The sequence below is a fragment of the Cardiocondyla obscurior genome, linkage group LG03 (genome assembly GCF_019399895.1).
Source record: "Cardiocondyla obscurior isolate alpha-2009 linkage group LG03, Cobs3.1, whole genome shotgun sequence".
NCBI lineage: Eukaryota > Metazoa > Arthropoda > Insecta > Hymenoptera > Formicidae > Cardiocondyla > Cardiocondyla obscurior.
In genome coordinates this window covers 11,326,517-11,347,540 of record NC_091866.1, presented here as the reverse complement: position 1 = coordinate 11,347,540, position 21,024 = coordinate 11,326,517, and the positions used below count along the sequence as shown (strand labels likewise).

At 40.0% G+C, this 21,024-nt stretch overlaps 4 protein-coding genes and 1 long non-coding RNA gene across 7 annotated transcripts; 3 read left to right on the top strand and 2 right to left on the bottom strand.

The window, feature by feature from the left end:
- The first annotated feature begins 65 nt into the window (after nt 1-65).
- On the top strand, nt 66-9,560 carry Sf3b3 (splicing factor 3B subunit 3). Of its 3 annotated transcripts, XR_011547742.1 has the most exons (15): nt 66-179; nt 264-828; nt 971-1,143; nt 1,351-1,847; nt 1,947-2,112; nt 2,365-2,533; nt 3,235-3,386; nt 3,786-3,941; nt 4,196-4,487; nt 4,581-5,247; nt 5,346-5,462; nt 5,644-6,022; nt 6,119-6,679; nt 8,959-9,109; nt 9,469-9,560. XR_011547742.1 is itself a non-coding variant. In XM_070674996.1 (13 exons), exons 2-13 carry the CDS (start codon nt 432-434, stop codon nt 6,605-6,607), a joined length of 3,654 nt encoding a protein of 1,217 aa, XP_070531097.1. In that variant the 5' UTR covers nt 66-179; nt 264-431; the 3' UTR covers nt 6,608-7,114. The 3 variants fall into 3 exon arrangements, 2 of the variants coding, with proteins under 2 accessions (XP_070531097.1, XP_070531098.1); XM_070674996.1 differs by lacking the exons at nt 8,959-9,109; nt 9,469-9,560 and having other exon boundaries at nt 6,119-7,114; XM_070674997.1 differs by lacking the exons at nt 8,959-9,109; nt 9,469-9,560 and having other exon boundaries at nt 72-179; nt 239-828; nt 6,119-7,114.
- Nucleotides 9,561-9,589: 29 nt separating this feature from the next.
- On the top strand, nt 9,590-16,100 carry LOC139113685 (uncharacterized). Its single transcript, XM_070675000.1, has 6 exons — nt 9,590-10,458; nt 10,902-11,557; nt 11,789-12,869; nt 13,063-13,217; nt 13,374-14,666; nt 14,849-16,100. Exons 1-6 carry the CDS (start codon nt 10,456-10,458, stop codon nt 14,949-14,951), a joined length of 3,291 nt encoding a protein of 1,096 aa, XP_070531101.1. The 5' UTR covers nt 9,590-10,455; the 3' UTR covers nt 14,952-16,100.
- Nucleotides 16,101-16,300: 200 nt separating this feature from the next.
- On the bottom strand, nt 16,301-17,941 carry LOC139113721 (uncharacterized). The gene is made up of 3 exons (XR_011547746.1): nt 17,548-17,941; nt 17,198-17,453; nt 16,301-16,390 (listed from the first exon to the last, which is right to left on the bottom strand). It is a non-coding gene; the product is annotated as an uncharacterized lncRNA (long non-coding RNA).
- A 161-nt stretch (nt 17,942-18,102) lies between these two features.
- On the top strand, nt 18,103-19,638 carry LOC139113705 (NKAP family protein CG6066). The gene is made up of 3 exons (XM_070675035.1): nt 18,103-18,472; nt 18,660-19,196; nt 19,296-19,638. Exons 1-3 carry the CDS (start codon nt 18,369-18,371, stop codon nt 19,471-19,473), a joined length of 819 nt encoding a protein of 272 aa, XP_070531136.1. The 5' UTR covers nt 18,103-18,368; the 3' UTR covers nt 19,474-19,638.
- LOC139113711 (rhodanese domain-containing protein CG4456) lies at nt 19,636-20,781 on the bottom strand. The gene is made up of 4 exons (XM_070675042.1): nt 20,634-20,781; nt 20,144-20,344; nt 19,897-20,059; nt 19,636-19,827 (listed from the first exon to the last, which is right to left on the bottom strand). The coding sequence occupies exons 1-4, from the start codon at nt 20,779-20,781 to the stop codon at nt 19,773-19,775; spliced, it is 567 nt and encodes a 188-aa protein (XP_070531143.1). The 3' UTR covers nt 19,636-19,772.
- Between the last annotated feature and the right edge of the window lie 243 nt (nt 20,782-21,024).

Here is a 21,024-nt window from a genome sequence, read left to right as displayed (position 1 = left end):
CCAATTAGAACGAACCCGTTTCAATTTCGTTCCGTCGTTTATTCTGAAATATCCGATATAGGAGTGCGTCCATTCTGGTTGTTACGCCGTTCATGTGATGGTACGCCATAGTACGCTTGGTTGTACGAAGAAGATCCGAGGGCATCGTCAGGTATCGTCACGCTGAAGGCTCGCTCGAGGTAATAAAAATGTTTCCGGCAGGCGTTTACTCTCGCAGCCGTTGTTAATTTCAATCTAGACTATTTATCTCGAACTGATTTTAGCTATTAAGTGGACCGCCTCATGTCGGGCTGTTACATGGAGGTACGAGTCTCGTTGCCGAACATGGATTCCCGGAAACGCTTGCTAGAGTCGTAAAAACCTTCCGCTAATTTAGCCGGCCGATTGAGAAGTTAACGAAGTAACGGAAAAAGACAATCTAGTTAGCCAAGATGTATCTGTATAATTTGACCCTTCAACGTGCCACGGGCATCACGCACGCGGTGCATGGTAACTTTTCCGGTAGCAAGATGCAGGAGATCCTTGTCTCTCGCGGCAAGTCGTTGGAGCTTCTACGCCCGGACCCGAATACAGGAAAAGTGCACACTTTGCTGACTGTTGAGGTTTTCGGTATTATCCGGTCTCTCATGGCGTTCAGATTGACCGGTGGGACGAAGGATTACATTGTCGTTGGCTCGGATTCCGGACGTATAGTGATATTGGAATATATTCCTGCCAAGAATTCTTTTGAGAAGGTACATCAAGAAACTTTCGGCAAAAGTGGATGTAGGCGCATTGTGCCTGGCCAGTATCTTGCTATTGATCCAAAAGGAAGAGCAGTTATGATAGGTATTTTATATGTATTTAATTTTATTTTAATTTAATTTAATTTAATTTAATTTAATTTATTTTTTATTTTTTTAGTATTATGGAATAATTTTTTATTATTTTTGAAAATGGGGTTATATTATATTAAATTTTATTGTTGTAGGTGCTATTGAAAAGCAGAAACTAGTATATATTCTCAACAGAGACGCCGAAGCTCGTTTGACGATCTCTTCTCCATTAGAAGCACATAAAAGTAATACACTGGTATATCACACAGTTGGCGTTGACGTTGGTTTCGAGAATCCTATGTTTGCGTGTTTAGAAATCGATTATGAGGTAAATTAGTAAAATTTTTTAATCACTATTTTAATAATAAATTTTTTTTTATTTTAGTGTCATATGATTATTATAAGATCCGTGTTTCAACTGATTAGCATTGATTACATCTAATCTTTATGATGATACTTGTGTTAATAATATATTAATAGTATTATATTCAAATGGAACGCGTATATTTTATATTTTGCGAAATTGTTAATTCAGGAAGCTGACAGCGATCCCACGGGTGACGCAGCAGTGAAAACTCAACAGACGCTTACGTTATACGAGCTCGATCTCGGTCTGAATCATGTAGTACGAAAGTACAGCGAACCATTAGAAGAACACGCCAACTTTCTCGTTTCTGTTCCTGGTGGTAACGATGGTCCGAGTGGCGTGCTTATTTGTTCCGAAAACTATCTCACGTACAAGAATCTTGGAGATCAACATGATATACGTTGTCCGATTCCGCGACGTCGTAACGACTTGGACGATCCTGAGAGAGGAATGATATTCGTGTGCTCGGCCACGCATAAAACGAAGAGCATGTTTTTTTTCTTGGCGCAAACTGAGCAGGGCGACATTTTCAAAATTACCCTCGAAACAGACGAGGATATGGTTACCGAGATTAAGCTAAAATACTTCGACACGGTACCTGTAGCAGCAAGTATGTGTGTCTTGAAAACTGGATTCCTGTTCGTTGCTTCTGAATTCGGCAACCAGTTAGTATCGTAAATTATATTGATATTTTTTTACTGTATGTGCTGTCTCTGTGCACACGTAAATTACTGAAAATAACACAATTGCATTATCTTTTTTAGTTATTTGTATCAAATAGCGCACCTCGGAGACGACGACGACGAGCCCGAATTCAGTTCGGCAATGCCATTGGAAGAGGGTGACACTTTCTTCTTTGCTCCACGACCGCTTCGAAATCTGGTACTGGTCGATGAAATGGACAGTCTTTCGCCTATAATGGCTTGTCAGGTGATATATCTATTTTATAAGACGCAAGTTTTATTTGCAACTAAGCACTTCAAGTAGGTGGGAGATGTTGCTCGTGCGTCTCTTTCCTGTGGGATACTGTGCGATAGCAGAATTCTCTTCGTCGCCTTTGGTTTGTTATTGCAAATTGAAGTGAATACTTAGAGAAACAAGCCCTATAATCAAAATATTCTTTTGTTTATAGTGTTTGGATAAAAGATGAGCAAACGTTTATGAGATATTTTAATTGTGCAGGTAGCAGATTTGGCGAATGAAGACACGCCGCAATTATACATCGCTTGTGGACGAGGACCGCGATCTACGTTGCGAGTGTTACGCCACGGTCTCCAAGTTACCGAGATGGCCGTGAGCGAGCTGCCTGGTAATCCAAATGCCGTATGGACTGTAAAAAGAAGAATCGATGGTTAGTCAAAAGATACTTCTATGTATCTATCAATTGTTTGCATGTTTCTACTTTGCTTACTTGACAGTTGATAAGTTTTAGCTATCTTGTTGAGAATTTACTTTCCACATATCTATTTCTAACCCTTAAAAAACTTTTTGTATACGCGAAGACCCACAAAAAATTAAGTATCACAGATTTTCGTCATTTTATCTCTTTCTATCTTTTTACGTGGATCGTAAATGGCTCAATACTATAATTCGAACAAACTATGCGTAAAGCTTTGGGGTAAGAACACTAATACTTGAAAAAGAAAAATTAATTTTGTTTTGAAATGATAAACGGCATCGGTTTTATAAAACGATATTAATAAACCTGGTGGTTTGATACACTCTTATCAAACACCAGTTCTCTCTTTCAGGATGCCAGCGCTCTATTGGTTGACCTACAGAACTCAGAATGACCGAAAGGTAAGGAACCTCGGCGCGAAATTAACACGAGTAAGAGTCAATTTGTTCGACGAAAAATAAAAAAAAAAGTAAAAAGAAAAATAAAAGAGAAAAAGGCGAAAGCCTGTTGACTCTTTTCGTGCCCCACAAGAGCGTGCGCAGTTTCGAATGACCGAGGACATCCTATTATACTTCTCTATGCAAATTCAAATATTTAATTCAATGACGAATTTCTCTACGTGCTGAGAATGAGCTTTATAATTTTGATTGCAGAGGAATATGATGCATACATCATAGTGTCCTTCGTGAACGCCACACTTGTACTCAGTATCGGTGAAACTGTCGAGGAAGTGACGGATTCAGGTTTTCTTGGTACAACACCGACTTTAAGTTGCTCCGCTTTGGGCGAGGATGCGTTGGTGCAGGTACATTGTACATAAAAATTATTTAGTATTTCGTGGACTCTATGCATGAACCATATATCCCATACTGCATAAAATTTGAGAGTGGTAAAAGTAAAAAGTAATGTGTAAAACTTTTTTTGGGACATAATGGTATGTGCATAGGATTGTAGAATTTTTTTTTTTTTATTGCACTCGGTATCTCCGGCACCTGGTTATCCGCGTGCCGGTCGTCAAAAAGTGCAAAATTATTTGGGCTCGTGCATCGTTGGAATGTTCCGGATCTAGTCGAAACCTTCCTGGAAATACATGCCCGACAACTGTATTACAGAAATATTTAATTTTTTACAATTAATATATTTTGTTTTATTAAATAAATGATGTATAAAGCATTTAATTATTTAAATTTTAAACGTCTTGTAGGTATATCCTGACGGTATACGTCACATCCGAGCGGATAAGCGTGTCAACGAATGGAAGGCACCTGGCAAAAAGACTATTGTAAAATGTGCGGTCAATCAACGTCAAGTTGTCATTGCCCTTACTGGAGGAGAACTAGTTTACTTCGAAATGGATCCTGTATGTATTTACGATATAATTTTTTTCTGTTTCTGCGATTTCTTTAATGATCGCATTATTTGTTCTCTCTGAGGTGCCTAATTCTTATTCTCAGAGATGTAGAAGATGCGAAGAGTATATCACTCATTTCGTCTTACATAATCTATTTAGCTGAACTTATTGCTTAGTGGTGGAAGTAACGAAGAGTGAACAAGATGCTGTAAAATTTTTTAATAATAGCTGTTCTATTTTATTTATCCATGTTCTTTTTTCAGACTGGGCAATTGAACGAGTATACGGAAAGGAAAAAGATGCCTTCGGAAGTAATGTGTATGGCTCTCGGAAATGTAGCAGTAGGCGAACAGCGGTCGTGGTTTTTAGCTGTTGGTTTGCAAGACAATACCGTAAGAATTATATCTTTGGATCCTTCGGATTGTTTAGCGCCTCGAAGCATGCAGGCATTGCCAGCGGCTGCGGAAAGTTTATGCATCGTGGAAATGGGCGCAAAAGAGGCTGACAATTCCGAGGATGCGGCGCCACAACAATCTAGTTTGTACCTGAATATAGGTAAAATTTTATTTTTTAATTTACATGTATAAAAAAAAATTAATAATTTTATTGTTTTTAATATGTGTTACGTGTTATTATCATTAATTTCAGGCTTGCAAAATGGTGTATTGCTCAGAACAGTATTAGATCCGATTTCCGGTGATCTCGCAGACACGAGAACACGCTACTTAGGCTCTCGTCCAGTGAAACTCTTTAGAATACGAATGCAAGGAAATCAAGCGGTGTTAGCAATGAGCAGCCGATCTTGGCTGAGTTATTACCATCAAAATCGTTTTCACTTAACCCCTTTGTCGTATGAAAGTTTGGAATTTGCGTCAGGTTTTAGTTCCGAGCAGTGTCCAGAAGGTATTGTCGCTATTTCGACAAATACATTGAGAATTTTAGCACTAGAAAAATTAGGAGCTGTGTTCAACCAAGTGAGCTTCCCACTGGAATATACACCGAGGAGGTTTGCGATTCACGCCGATTCCGCACATCTAGTGATCATCGAGACTGAGCACAACGCATACACGGAGGAAACGAAGCAACAGAGAAGATTGCAAATGGCAGAAGAGATGCAAGAGGCAGCCGGTGCCGAGGAAGCCGCGGTTGCTCGAGAGCTGGCGGAAGCATTTCTGTCGGAGGAATCGAACGAATCAATTTTCGGAGCCCCGCGAGCGGGTCCGGGTTTGTGGGCCTCTATGCTGAGAATAATGGCACCAACCACAGGACAAACGTTTGAAGTGCATCGTTTCGAACAAAATCTAGCTGCATTATGGTAAGCAAAAAACATAATTTAGATCGAAATAGTAGTCGAGTTAATCAAAGTAAAAGATCGTAATTGTCTAATGTTAAACAAATTTTTTTTTTTTACAGTCTTTGCCTGGTTAAATTTGCTAATCAAGGTGATCAGCTATTTCTCATAGTAGGAGTTGCAAAAGAATTTCAATTAAATCCTAGAGTCAGCAATGGCGGTTTTCTCTATACATACAAGTAAGATATTTTATTCATAAAACATTCTTTAATATTTTAACAAACATTAAACTGATGATAATCACATTAGATATCTGTATTTTGATGATATTACCTGCAGTGCTGATATTTACAACATTTTTTAATAAGCGCGATATTTTTTTGCGACAAAATAATCAGAAATGATTGTTTCGTATTTCAGAGTAAATACCGAGTGTACTAGTATCGAGCTACTTCACAAATCTCCATTAGATGAAGTACCATTGGCTATTTGTCCATATCAGGGTCGAGTATTAGTAGGAGTGGGTAGAATGTTACGGCTTTACGACATGGGTAAAAAGAAATTACTACGTAAGTGTGAAAACAAGCATATACCCCACGCCGTCGTATCGATCAATGCAATTGGTCAACGGATCTACGTCAGCGATGTACAAGAATCTGTGTACGCTGTAAGATACAAGCGCCAGGAAAATCAGTTAATCGTTTTCGCAGACGATACACATCCTAGATGGATTACGACGACGTGCGTATTAGATTACGATACCGTCGCTACTGCCGATAAATTTGGAAACATAGGTGTGGTAAGTTCTTGCGTTATTTTATTTTTACTGGACATGTATTTTGTATAACAATTGCGACTTGGTATATTTTTGTTTTTTTTTGTTAATTTTTTTTAGATACGATTAGCAACTGGTATTAATGACGACGTAGATGAAGATCCTACAGGAAATAAGGCTTTATGGGATCGGGGATTGTTGAATGGCGCTAGTCAGAAAGCAGATACAGTGGCCTGTTTTCACGTCGGCGAGACAGTGATGTCGTTACAAAAGGCGACTCTCATACCAGGCGGTTCTGAGAGTCTGGTTTATACAACTTTGAGCGGAACGGTAGGCGTCCTCGTGCCGTTTACAAGTCACGAAGACCATGACTTCTTTCAACATTTGGAGATGCACATGCGATCGGAACATCCCCCTTTATGTGGCAGAGATCATCTATCTTTTCGCTCGTATTATTACCCTGTAAAAAATGTCATCGATGGCGATCTATGTGAACAGTTCAACTCGATCGAACCCGCTAAGCAAAAGAGTATTTCTGGAGATCTTGAGAGAACACCATCCGAAGTATCGAAGAAGTTGGAAGATATACGTACGCGATACGCTTTCTAAATTTTTCGACACGAGAACCATTATTCTTCGATGTGCTGTATTTTCAACCTAGGACGCGTATGTCTAATATAGGTAATCTGAAAAAAGTCAGTTATAAATTTTATTAATTTTTTACTAATTATTTTTGCATAATAATTGGATTAAATGTGATGTGTCTTTGCCGTGGATTAAACTCGGTAAGATATATAAACGTAATGACTACAGTGGAGATTTTTTATGTTTTTAAGTGCTATAACAATGTTCTTTCACTACTGTGCATCTATATACATATATACCAAACCTAAAGTGTTACCGATCGCGAATTACAATGAAGTAATTAATTTCTGCTCATTACGCATTAAAACTCCTGTTTGTTCACTTGAAGCCATCTTGAACTGACGAGAAAAGTGAAAAACATCTATCTTAAAAACTCTTGTAATGTGCATTAAGATAAAAATGTTTTTCAGTAAAATAGTATTTGTAATCGATAGAATTAACGATTCAGTATGAATATATTTATTAAAACAATTGCACTGTTTTTCTACTTTAACACGCAATAACGTTTTGTAATCATTTAGGTTTTTTTTTTAATATTCTAGCGAGAAAATAGATTTTTTTAAAGGGCTACTTTACCTTAAAAAAATTGTTCGGCTATTTTTTTTTTTATTATTTATTTAATCAATAGTTTTTAATTTTAGAAGAACAATACCCCATTGGTTTAATAATTTATAATTTAATATTAATAATTTATCTAATAAAGATTTTTTTTTTGTATTTAAATATAGAATATAGAACATAAAAAAAAGAAGAAATTGAGCAATAGATTTAAAAGTTGCTTTACAAACTTTACATAATTTATATATGAATTAAAATCGTGAAACGTTAATAACGAATTATCACGTTATACCGAATTAACACTTGATTGAATAAGATCACGTCTTGCAAAGGAATAACACTTCGATTTGCAATATCTGTGAATAAATCTTGCTATTTAAGGATATCCCAGCACTTTAATTAGAAGAGTAGGACAATGAGTTTGTCTACGTTATGCACCGTTACGGCATAACTGGGTGAGCATGCATCCCGACGGTGTATTCATCACTCAATTGCATTTCCCTCCTCTCTTCTTCTCGACATTCATATATTGTACATGATTATGCACACATACATGTATATACAGTTTCCTGTCAATATAAGCATAAATTATTAAGAGAAACGCTCGGTGTGACGATGACAAAATAACATTAATGAGATCAATTTACAGGGAGGAAGGAGTATGTACGAGTAAGACGGAAAAGTCTCTGTTTCTCAGGATTTTGCATCGCGCTGACCCAGGTTTTCTTCTGCGCGAAAGTGGATTGTCCCGGCACGCGAGATCCCCCGGTCCAATTATAGATGCACGGCTGTTTACCGCACGCCTCGCGCGTTCACGCCGTTATCGGATTCACCCCGTAACCGCGTTTAGCGCGGATTAGATATTCTTAATTAACACAGGGTGCATCGCGCGGACAATGAACCGCTTTGCGAACGAGCCGAGATAATGAGCGCACGCCGTCGCGCCCGCGCGCGCGAGATCGATAACCGAAGAAAGGGGACGGCAGCCGCTAAAGTGCCGTTGATGCTGATAACGCGATAAAAGACTTATCAACGATCTCTTTGTATGCTCTCTCCCAAAAGAGAGGGAGAGGGACAGTGCGGAGGGAAGAGGGAGATGGAAAAGGGTGTGCACCCGCGTTCGATATCTCCATCTCCATCGTCGCTGTCGCGAGGTGGAGGCTGTGCGGTGTACGCGCCGATGGGCTGCATATGTATACATTAAGAGCAACGAAACGTTGTCGAGCGACGACGACGATCACGTCCTCGACACGCTTCGCTCCGACATGTGTACACGCAGGCTTCGAGAAGCTCGACATCGGAGAGCTCGGGGGATGATACAGCCGCCTATAACGCATTTCTACATAATGTTCCGTTCTCGATCTCATTCCAAGTTATCCTTCACTCATCGTTGCAAAATGTACAAGAAAAAATAATTATACATATATTGTAGAAGGATCAAAATTTTACAATTGTTAACACTTTTTTTTTATTAATCACGTTGCGGACGAGGGCGGAATAAACAAACGAAAAGCGAAAGCACTATTACTTTCAATTGAAAAAAGAAAAAAAAACGTTGATCTCTCTTTTTCTCTAAAAATAAATCTAGATTTTTAGCACACAGTAAAGTTTGATAGAAAAAGAGAGAATTGTCCCCTTTTACGTCAATCAATACTACATTAATGTTCTTCTTTCGAAAGCGTATATAAATGATATGCTTGACGGAAGATGATAGTAACAATCATAATATCCGTCTCTTTAAACAAAAATGATTTCAGGAAAGATATCGTGAGAGAACCGAGCTAAATGAAATGCTCTATATACTGATGTCAAGAGCCTCGACAGTTGACGATCTCGCGGACAGCACGGTGAAAAGAGAGACATTGCAGTGAAATGGTGAAATCCACCTATCTACTTGTATATGCGAGTGTGAGTGTAAATGAAATAGTTAACATTTCTGCAATACATTGATAGTCGACGACGTTACCGTATAAATGACATAAAAAGTTTCACAATTTGATATGTATCCATTTTTTGATAAATAGCATCTTTCGGTCTGTTACATTTTTATAATATAAAAATTTAACAGAATGAAAGATGCTATTTTATAATATAAAAATGTAATAGACTATTTTAATTTGGCGCGATATCTCATCTTTTAACATGTATACCCGAGTACATCGTAATTTCCATTTTCGTTGAGAAATAAATTAACTATCGCGAACAATCGAGCTGTTCTGATAAGGGATATTACGTAAATTCACTTCGTATTACGTCTATCATTACAGATTCAATCCGGAGGGAATTGCATATTTTCCTAGAGATATGATCGACGGCACTTAATCGAGCCCGGAGGGCGGTTACTAGGGCGCAAAAATTCCAATAAGTAGAATTCGAGGAAACGTCGCAGCGAGATTGCAATCTGCGGATAGGAAACGGTTCGCGTTCCCGGACACATTCACCCATAAATCTACATTTCTGATGCACCGAGAAGGCCTGTTTCATATTTCGCCAGCGCGAGGGACCAGCCCATTTTTTACGACTGGTCGTATTAATTTTACGATCCCAATTGATAAATCCACAAAGAGCCGCATAGATCCCGCAGCTTCTTCTTCTTCTTCTCTCCAGTTTCGGCGGTCGGCACCGTCGACTTTGGGCTTCGGGGCGTTACGGACAAAGATGGAGAGAACGGGAGAATCAGGGAGAGGACGATGGGAACGAGTGAGAGAACGAGAAGCCGATCGATGCATTGAGGCGCCTAGTGGCCAGGCAGGCAAGGCACCAGCTCTCACCGCGAGCGCAGAGAGCTCAGCCCCCGTTCTGTTCACCCCTGCCCCGGTATATATAGCCTGCAGTGGCGGCGCGCGACACGGCTGGCTTCCCTCTGGGGAAGGTACATGGTAGCGTACAGTTGCGCATCGACCTCGGGGGTGTGCACAGCGAGTGGCGGCTTGCAACGCTCCTCGTGAGTGCAACAACGACGACGGCGGCAGCGGTGGCGCGTAGGCGGGGTTTCCATCGCCGTACTCTCTTCTCCAGAAAGCTGTACCCTCGTCGTAGTCGTCGTCGTCCGCAATCGAGCCGTCGGGGATGCTGCCGGCGCCAACAATCACTGCCGATCGTGATTTGTAACTTTGGTCCTTCTCTCTTTTCCACTATTCCCGTTCATCTCAACGTTCATCTCTCGAGCCAGTCATGCTGCCATCCGAAGCCAACGTCCGAACCGCAACGTCGGAATTGTCACTGTGATATGCTCGTTTCGCTGGCAAATTATTATGGTACGACTCGTCGGCCCGCCCTGTAATTGATTTGATAACACGTCAGTTTTTATATATAATTAATAAAACACCGAGTAAAATTAAGTTGGCGTGCGCAGATGTTTAAAATGCTCGGTCGAAACAGGTGTTTACGACGCGGCGTCGCGATACAAATCTTACATCCAACCGATCGATTTAAATCTCCGCTTGAGACGCGGGCTGACGCTAATACGATTAGCCCGTGGTTAGCAGAATAGGATACTCGTAATTTCTCAGATACCTGTCGTCGCGTTATACATAAAAAATTCCTTTAGAAAAAAATTGATAAAACTACGATTAAATAAATTCGTAAAATATCGATAATTATTATAAATATTAAATATATATGTCAAATATTAATTATGTGTAAAAAATAACATGTAAAAAAGTGAATATATATTACAGACTGAATTTTTGCTAAACAGGAGATAGCTGATGCCGGAGGAGGATCCGACTACAATAATAATTTTCAATTACCGCATCGTATCGGCATCATCCCGCTGTTGCTGCTGCTGATCGCTGACGCGTCGAACGGCGGCGGCGTCGGGGGTGGCACGGTTAATGGGGTTGGAGGCGGTAGTGTTGGCGGTGGAAGCGTTGGTAGCAGCAGCGGTAGCGGTAGCGGTAGCAATAGCGCTGTCAGCATCATCGGCAGCGGCATCGCTGGTGGTACTTGCGGGCTGGCCGAGTTGACGTGCCGGGACGGCCGCTGCGTGCCAATCGACGCTTATTGCAACGGTGAAGATGATTGCGGCGATGGTAGCGACGAGCCAGCGATGTGCACCCCGTGTAATCGAACGTACCACGGCCGCGAGGGGCACACGTACAAGCTGGACCTGCCGAGACCCGCTGAGGAACGTCTGCCGTTTCTCTGCCACTTGACGTTCACCGCTGCCGGCCAGGGCTACGGCGAGCTGGTCCAGCTACTGTGGGACGCGTTCAGCGTCGGTCGCGTTGACGCGAATGCCGACAACTACTTCACCAGCTGTCCTGAGGGCTCGCTTCAGCTCGCCGAACTTGGCAGGCACTTCACCGGTGGCTCATGGTGCGGCGTCAGCGAGGGCCGTGCATCTTACTACAGGTATTTTTTTGTCTTCACTTTTAACGTCGTTTACACATGTATTTGCGCAAATCTTTAACTTTTTCCTAATGATAAAGATCGCTCTGCTTCAATTCTGCAAATAAAAAAATTGTTTTTTTATTAATATAATTATTTTTTATTATAATTGTTTTTTATTAATATAATTATTTATTATATATATAATGATTATTTAGTAATTATGACATTATTAATTTTTTATTGTTATCATAGCGAAACCAGTACGGTCACTGCCTCTATACGGCTGTTCCACGCACCGTCAGCGGTGCCATTCGAGTTTCGTCTTCGTTACCGCTTCGTCGCACGCAACGAGGCGGTTGCCCGTCTGGGCAAACCAGAACTGCCAATCGAACGGGGCTCTCCGGTACCGGGCACATATTGCTCCCGTAATTTCTACGAATGTCACTTAAAAGAGTGTCGGCTGCAGAGTCCGAATTATCCGGGAGAATATCCGCGAAATGCAAGCTGTTTGATAACCGTGCGCCAGAAGGAGGTGCCTACTTGCAAGCACGCCATGATATCTGTCAAGAGTGCGCACAGTGGTCCGGCTGGTCTCAACGCTGCCGTCAACACGAGTCTCAGCGTCTGGCAGGACTGTTCTCCCGAGAGGGACCGTCTGATCTTCCGGGACGGGGCACGTACGGAGGACCCGGTCCTCTTGATATACTGCGGCGGCCCGTTACCGCAGGTAACCGCACGTGGGCCCGCCATGCAAGTGGAATTCCGCAGCTCGGCAGTCGCGATACCGCTGGGTGCATCGTCGCTAAGACTGGAACTTGAGCTGCGCGTGGTCTATGTCGACTCCGATGGGATGGATTATGCCAAGACCCCACAAGGCTGCCACTTTTTTGTAAATGGTACCGGCGTAGGCAGCAAACGCAGTGGTATAATACGCGCGCCTCAGCACGCGCTGCCGCCCGGTTCCAGCTGCACGTGGAATATCAAGGGGGCGACTGGTGACCGCATATGGATATATTTCTCGTCATATTCGCAGCGTGATCTCACCGGCAACATGGAGAACAATGCGAGCAACGGTCAAGTGACACCAGATATATCCGCAGCGTCAGTATGCGCGGTTAAACTTGTCTTCTGGGACGGAGCACCGAATACAGGCCAGCCAATGGCCACATTATGCGACGACACTCCCAAACTATGCGCCCATGCGGCTCTTCGTAATCTCACTAGAAGCACGAGGCCGTGTACCGAGGAAGAAAGTTATCTGACGACTGCACCGAGCTTGACATTGCGTATGGAAACTGTTCTGGGCACCGCTCTCCATCCGATTAATTTTCACGTGAGTATATGGAGCGTGATATTTATTTGGATCTGAAATTATTTTTTGTCTTCGATAATTAAATAAATATATGAAAAGATTATAAAAGAAAGCGTAGCGCGCGCGTTATTACATTCGGACATTAGTTAATAATAATAATTTCTTTATGATAATTACAATTGAGTGATCTACTTGTGTTGCATTTCTGTATCAGGCGCGATACGAGTTTGTCTCCACTCTTCAAAATGGTGAGCCTTGGGGTGACGGTATTTGCAGTCGAATCTGGCGCAAAGTGCACGCCGGCGAAGTGATGTCACCGCGCGACGTACGTTTATTCGGTCGGGGCGGTGCCGTCAAGCTAGATTGCAGGTAAAAAAAAGTTTTAACTTTTTGCCAATACAATTAATTAACAGTCGTTAAAAAAAAAAAAAGGATTTTTAAGCAAACAAAAAATTTTCCAACTCTGTTTATAAATATTTGATTGGACTAGGAATCATGAATACATATCAAGTCTGATTTACGCAGATATCGTGTAGAAGCTGGTAGTGGAGAGCGAGTCCGTTTAACGTTACATAACGTCAGTCTCGGCGAGTCTACCATGTGCACAAGTGATTCAGATCCACATACCGGTAAACCACGCTGCGTTCAAGAGGTGGGATCCAGGGAGGCTCGTTTAGTTATTTACGAGGCGCCATGGCGGGATGTAAAGCTACCCCGAGCGTGTCTGTGTGATAATACATCACATTTGCCGCTCACATACACCACTTCTGGCCGTGCGCTGGAGATAACTTTCTTGGTCGACCAGCAAGCGCCTCACGAAGATTTTGAGACGCTCTTCTTCTACGCTAGCTTCGAGCTCATCCGTATGCCAGAGTGTCCTAGAAAACAAAGGATCCGTGGTGAGGGTGGCGAATTGAGATTCGTTAATCCTCCGCTGTCGAGACCGGACATATATTGCGAAGGTTTACCATGGCTGGTGGAAGCGCGCGAGAATCGATCACTTTTCGTTCTTACCTGGGGCTGGTTTCTGCCATTGGAACCACCACCGCTTACCGGTACCGAAACGTCTAACGGTGTCAGCAGCAGCAGCAGCAGCAGCAGCAGCAGTAGCAGCAGCAGTAGCAGCAGCAGTAGCAGCAGCAGCATCAGCAGCAGTAGCAGCAGCAGCGGTAACGTTAGCGGTAGCGGTGGCGGTAGCAGCAGCGGTGGCGGAGGCAGCGGTAGCGGTAGCAGCAGTAACAGCGGCGGTGTCAGCGGCGATCAAGTTAAATGTCCGACCACTAATCGCATCCTCCTCTATTCTGGCTGGCCGCCGAAATTGCTGAAGGTGGTGTGCCCAGCGGAACCGGGCGCCCGCGAATTCACCATACACGTGTTCTCACAGGAATGGCTAGGTCCGTCGGAAGAGGGTAAGTGGCCAGGGCCACCAAGACCACCTGCATTATTATTGGACTTCGTGGCGCGAGAATCTGGCCAAGCTGCTGCCTCTTGGCTAGAAATCTCCAAGAGTCGTGCAGCACTGCGCCGGCAGCTACGTCTTCCGGAGAGAATCTCGGGTGGAATAATAGAAAATGAAACAAACGGCATACCGTCGTATATCGGCGACTGCCCGCACAAGTGTCCCGAACTGGGTGCGTGCATTGCCGCTAGTCTATGGTGCGACGGCCACGCGCACTGTCCGTCTGGTCACGATGAGGCCAACTGCGGGAACGGCGCACGTCTACTCGGGCTGCTCCCATCCATTACATGGCTCGTCGTCACCGGGGTTGCTGGAATTGTCACTGCCTTCGCGTGCCTATTCACTATTCTTATTAACAGGTAACTTAAAATCTAAAGATCTAAAAAAAAAAAATTAATAAAGTTATGCAACATATTTCTATATTTTATATAAAGTTGAAAATGTATAAAAATAATTAGAAAATAAATTTCAGATAAATACAATTTTAAAAAATGTAGTGGACTTACATGTCAATTAAGTACATCTTATGATTTGTCTCTAGATCCAAAGCTCGCACAAAGAGACTTCACTACAAAGGGCCGAAGAAGAGCAATAAGCCGCGACGTGCACCAACTGAGGAGACGCTTCTTGGAGCGGCATCCTGACATCAACCGCCCGGTTACGTGGAATATATTCACGTGGACCGGGAAACGACTGTTTAGCAACTCTAATTCTGTGCTTCACCGTCCAATGATTAATTCTGTTCGACAGATCCTCTCCTTTAGTACCATATGCAATCTTATAGTGAATGCTAAACTTCCTCGGAATTTCAGCATACGCTGTTTCCTTCATTAATTTTTTTTTCCTCGCGGATACGATCTCGTTCGATTGTATTTTCCTCGTGTCTATCTCCATCGACTTGCGTCGAGTATAAAAAGTCTACTCAAAAATTTTCTGTTCTAAAAAAAAAACACACATTAGTAATGTGTCATAAAATTCATTTGTGATAATCCCTTACATGTATTTAATTATAATTATACGCTGTATTACCTCTATGCTCACACACACATACACACACACACACCACATACATACATACGCGTACGCCAATTTTTCAATTTAGGTGTAGTTTTAAACGTGTCTCGACGGACGGAAAGTAAATCCCGTGAAGCTATCTGGCATTCGGGCGAAGTCTACCTTTCAAACGCTATTATTACCTGACGACATCCTAATTCGCGTGTTCTCATACGTATAGTGATAATTATTTTAGAGTTTAGATGAAAAAGAGAAAGAACGAAGTGGATTATTCTAACAAAAGATAGATATATATATATATATAAATAAATAAATTAATATAATAGATTAGAGCCAAAAACAAAAGTGCGTTTTACGAATAAGATCATATATTTCAAAATTATATGGATAATGAGACTAATTGAATGATGTTGAAGTAAAGTGTAGTTACCGATAAAGATAACAGGTCAGGGTTTGTAGATTAATATAAATTAATATTAAAAAAAAAGAATATATATACATATACATATATATCGGATGAGAAAATGTTTCGCTACGCGAGAACTTACGATCTCGCGACGAAACTTAAACAAACATACTGCCTTTTTCGCATGTGGGATTGTTCGGACGTCGATGAAAATTTCATTAGTCTTCGCATCTTTTAATTTACGCTCTTGATATCGCGTATATAAGGTTTAGTTCATCTCCGTATTTTCGAAAATATCATTTTTTACACATTCCTATAAAATATATACATTATTTTTATATATTATTACAAAATATATATTAATGTTACCGATTGTTATTCGGCATTCAAATTAATTCACGATGATCTCTGTCGTACTGAAAAGTGCGTCATCCACGGTTCATCTAGATATTTATTTATTTATTTAATACGTACGTTCTAATAAAAGAGTGCGTAAGAAATATTTGTATAATATAGATTATATAAATGACACAGGAGGAAAGTCTGAAGTCGCATTTGCACACCGCACATGTCATACTTAGAAGCAATATTCTAAAGCGGTGGAAAAAAAAAAATAACGATTTACATGAGTCAGATTTGATACCCCCTTGGTCTACCAGCATTCTGAAATAACAAAATACTATTAATATAAATATAATTACGTTACAGGTACTATAGAGATAGATATATACATATACATACAAATATTATATTATGAGAACGAGAAAAAAAAAAATTTTTAGCTCGATGAACGGCTCGCTCATCCGAACTTTTGCTCCGATTTTTCCCCAAGTAGTTTCTCGAAGAATTTTGTACATATAATCTTCGATATACATGTATATACTACAAAAGAATGTTCCAAAGCTTTACTGACAAGCTTCCAGAGCAAATTCCCACCGAGGGGAAACGTTTGTCGTCTGCGTTTGCATTTTCTTACTTTTTACACATTATCCACCCTTGCTTAATCGTTCGTTGCGAAAATCGCGAGCGATTTGGGACACTTGGACGTTGTGGAAGCTTGCCAAGGGATTCCGAATATCTCTTATAATATTAATTTTATACTATGTATACATAGCGATACACATAATGGAGCATGGTATGCTACATGTGCGTACTTATTTACATAATGGAACTGTTCGGACTGATCTCTTTAAGGGCGACTTTAACCAAGATCAAACGGCGATCAACTCAACCGGCAGAATTGCTTAAAGCATAAATTTCTTGATTATATACCGCAATCTGTTCTCCCTATGCGTGTTAAACAAAAAAAAAAATTGACAATTTTAATTACGAAATAAGTGATGCAAGCGATACATTATAAAATTCAAAATTCACCAGTTTACGTTTCTCGATGCACGATCGGTTGCAAATTTAACTATTCTGGTACAGGAAAGCTACTGTACAAGTAGTTATCTAATGACAAATACCTACCGTAAGCCTGTTGTCCTATAAAACAGACAATGTTGCATTTTTTAGTGGAATGCATAATGAATATTTTATCATGCAAAGTGCTCGTGTTGGGCTCTTAGATCTCTTCGTGTACAGTAGTTTTTATAGCGTCAGTAACTGGTTTATTCTTTGTAGCCAAAGTTGTAATATTTTTCATCCTTTTTTCCTTTCTGTTCTCTTTTAATGTGCTATTACACGTGACTTCTCTTTTACCGCAAAAAATATAACGTAGCTGCACCTGCAAAGAAGAAAAATTTTAGATTTGTTCCTTGTAGCTGATCTGTGTTTTCTTATAACTGATTTTGTATTACATTAACATTGTAATTACATACCTGTTTTACTTTTGATATAATGCAGCGCAGCTGCAAAGAATAGGGCAGTTCACTGACACTATCATGCCCGTTAAAATTCGCTGTAAGCACTTTATGTACGCGAGTGTATATATGCATAATTAAAGTAGACGATAGAGAAAGAAAAAAAAATACAGAAGGAAAAAGCAGAATTACGCACCGGACCAGTATATGCAGTAGAGACATCGTTAGCGAAAACCTTTTGAGGCGTGAAGTCGCTCAAAATTCGCTCGTTACTTAAAAATCGCAGAGTGCTGGGCGTTATTACATGCGAAGTCACGTAAAAGTACTGTGCCACTCGTGTATACACACCAATTTCAATAAAAGCGGCAGCTCTTGTCTTGTAGGAAACACCATCGTTACGTTCATTCTAAACTGCGTTGCACTTTGTTGTTTTAATTTGCAGTGAAGTTCGAAACAAATCGCTCCTTCGATATCGAGAGAATTTGAAAAAATGGCCGACGGCAGATCGAGACGCAGAGCGATCGACTCTCTGCACTCTGCAGTTTCTGTAGTCACGTCATGGCGCGTTTAGGAGCAAACCTAACCTTTCATCGTTGATAACGAAACTCGTTGTTTCTGAAACAAAAAACGGATAAGAAAATAAGTGAGCATCGTTAAATACTGATTTCGTTCTCTAATTTGATCTGTTAGAATCGGGTATTGAATAATAACAAGAAAAAGAATCTGATACGCGATGTATAGCCTTGTTACATGTGTGGAAAGCTAAATGAACCGGACGATGCCACGTCTTGGGGGCGGAAAATATTTGTGAAGAGATTAAGGAAAAGCAACGCTCGAGGATGATGAACGAAAAGATGATGGACGCGCGAAGGCGCGAGAGAGAGTTGATAGGATTACGCGGAGTCCCTGATGCTTCATCTAGATCCCCGACGCAATTTGAATAGTACGTGAAAATTATCAAATAAAAAAAATCAAATAACATTTTTATGTAATTTGTACATTTTGCACGAGTAGTTTAATATAAAATAGTTTTTTTAATTATACTTGTATCTTTATAATTAGATTTGTAGTTTTTTTTAAATAGCAATTATAATATGACATTAAATATTATCTTGTTCTTTTACTTACAGTAGCTCAAATGAAGAAGATGAAGATTTGAGCAAACACAAGGATAACACTTCTCCTAAAGATCGTGAGAGAAAGAAGCACGATTCGAAAAAAAAGAAAAGCAAGAAATTAAAGAAGGAAAAAAAGGCGAAAAAGGAAAGAAAGAGAGAGAAAAAGGCAAAGAAAGAAGCGAGGAGAGAAAAAAAAAAGAAAAAGAAAGCAAGAAAAGAAACTGAAAGTAGTAGCTCTGAAGATAGTGGCAGCGATAATAGCGACGAGGAAGTTTGGGTAGAGAAAACTATGCTTACCGAGAAGTCGAAACAAAAGAAGGGCTCGAGTTCAGATGACAGTGGAGACGACGGTGTAGTTGGGCCTGCCCCAAAACCACACGTAACTCTTTCGGCCAAAGATTTCGGCAAAGCATTGCTACCGGGCGAAGGTGCGGCGATGGCAGCTTATGTCGCTGAAGGAAAGCGTATACCAAGAAGAGGTGAAATCGGGCTTACTTCGGAAGAAATTGCATCATACGAATCTGTTGGATACGTCATGAGTGGCAGCAGGTATACGCTTTAACATATTAAATAAATGTCAAGCAACCGTCGTAAAATGAAATTTTTTGTCAAAATACATGTTGAATAACATATCTTTTTTTTTTACAGGCATCGTCGCATGGAAGCGGTTCGTATCCGAAAGGAAAATCAGATTTATTCTGCCGATGAAAAGCGCGCATTGGCGATGTTCAGCAAAGAAGAACGACAGAAGAGAGAAAATCTTATACTGGGGCAATTTAGAGAGATGATTAATCATAAAAAAATGGCACAAGAGAAGAAAAATTAACGATTTTAACTTATAAATATAAAATATTGATATGACTTTTTGTATATATAATTTTAAAGTTTTTTGCTACAAATTGTAGACGTATGTAAAAAATATCGATGTAAATAGATAAATAAGCACTTTTTTTTTATTTTGCTGACTTTTTAATAATCATTCTGAAAATAATGTTTGTCTTTTATTATTTGCGTAACACAATATATAACAAATACTAAAGATCAACGTAACAGTGAAAATATTCTATTAATATTTGCAATGATGATTTTTTTTCATCAACTTTTTTTTTAATTTTATTAATTTTTTTAACTCCCTTGCCTCTTTTCCCAATCCAACCAGCCACCACTATAGTTATATGCCCTGCAAAATAAATAATATGTATAGAGTTATTTATTATAAGTAATTTATTGTTTAAAACAGATATCTTACTGTGTGTATCCTAATTTTTGTACTGCTTTTTGTACACTTTCGCTTCTTCTGCCACTCCGGCAACTAAATATCATTTTTGTATCTTTATTTGGTTTAGGTTTGCGATATTTATTCAGAAAATCCTCTTCTGACAAATTTTCAAACACATTCGTAACATCGTTCACTTAAACAAATATATATTTTATTAATTGCCGGTACTGTATAGTAAACTTTTCAAAGCCCATACATGCACCAAAAAATATCTTACTTGGTATATGAATGCTTCCTGGTAAGGCACCGGTCTCATTGATCTCGGAATCCTCTCTAACATCGACAATCAGTACACTGTCGTCTTTTTGTGCATCCAGTAATTGATCATAGCTAACTATACCCTCCATTTCGTTCTTGTCTAAGATTGTATTATCCGTTTCTCGAAAAAGTGTATTAAAAAAATACAAAGTCCGTATCACTGGAAAAAAATTAATATTTTTATTACTCCAACCAACGCTAATGCAAATATTACGATACAATATTAATCCTTTACATTAAAAAATCTTTTACATCACAATGTAGACTCATAGAAGTACATGAAAAAGGTTAATAATTAATATTTCCTTCAATTCAATCCTAATCACTGCAGGTAAACAAAAATGTAACAATAAAATAAAAAATATGGTTAAAAAGTTTTAAATAAAAATTAATTTTATAATTTCTGTAAATCTCCAAATATAATAATCACTGAAACAAAAGATACTCACAGTTGCCTGCGCTTGGATAGTTAGATGTAATTTTTAAGAGTCGTCGACAATTTGACGCCAACGGCGAGACGTGTCGATTACTGTACGAAGACTGCGAAGAACTGGATGACACGTAAGTTTGACACAATCGGCGACCAAATCTGTACATAATGAATGGGAGTTTTTTTTTTGTTGCTAAGAAACGATAACTCACAATAACACGATGACCCCGTAATTGTGATGTACGACTGATACGTACCATTTGCATTACTGCAGTAAATTAATTTGTACAGCTAAACCACGTACAGCAAGAAAGAAAAAGCTTTTTGCATTAAAAACAATCCACGTTTTATATTAAAAAGATAGATTGTTTGTTTTCGTCGTCTTAAAGGTCTACTCAGACAGATCTCGA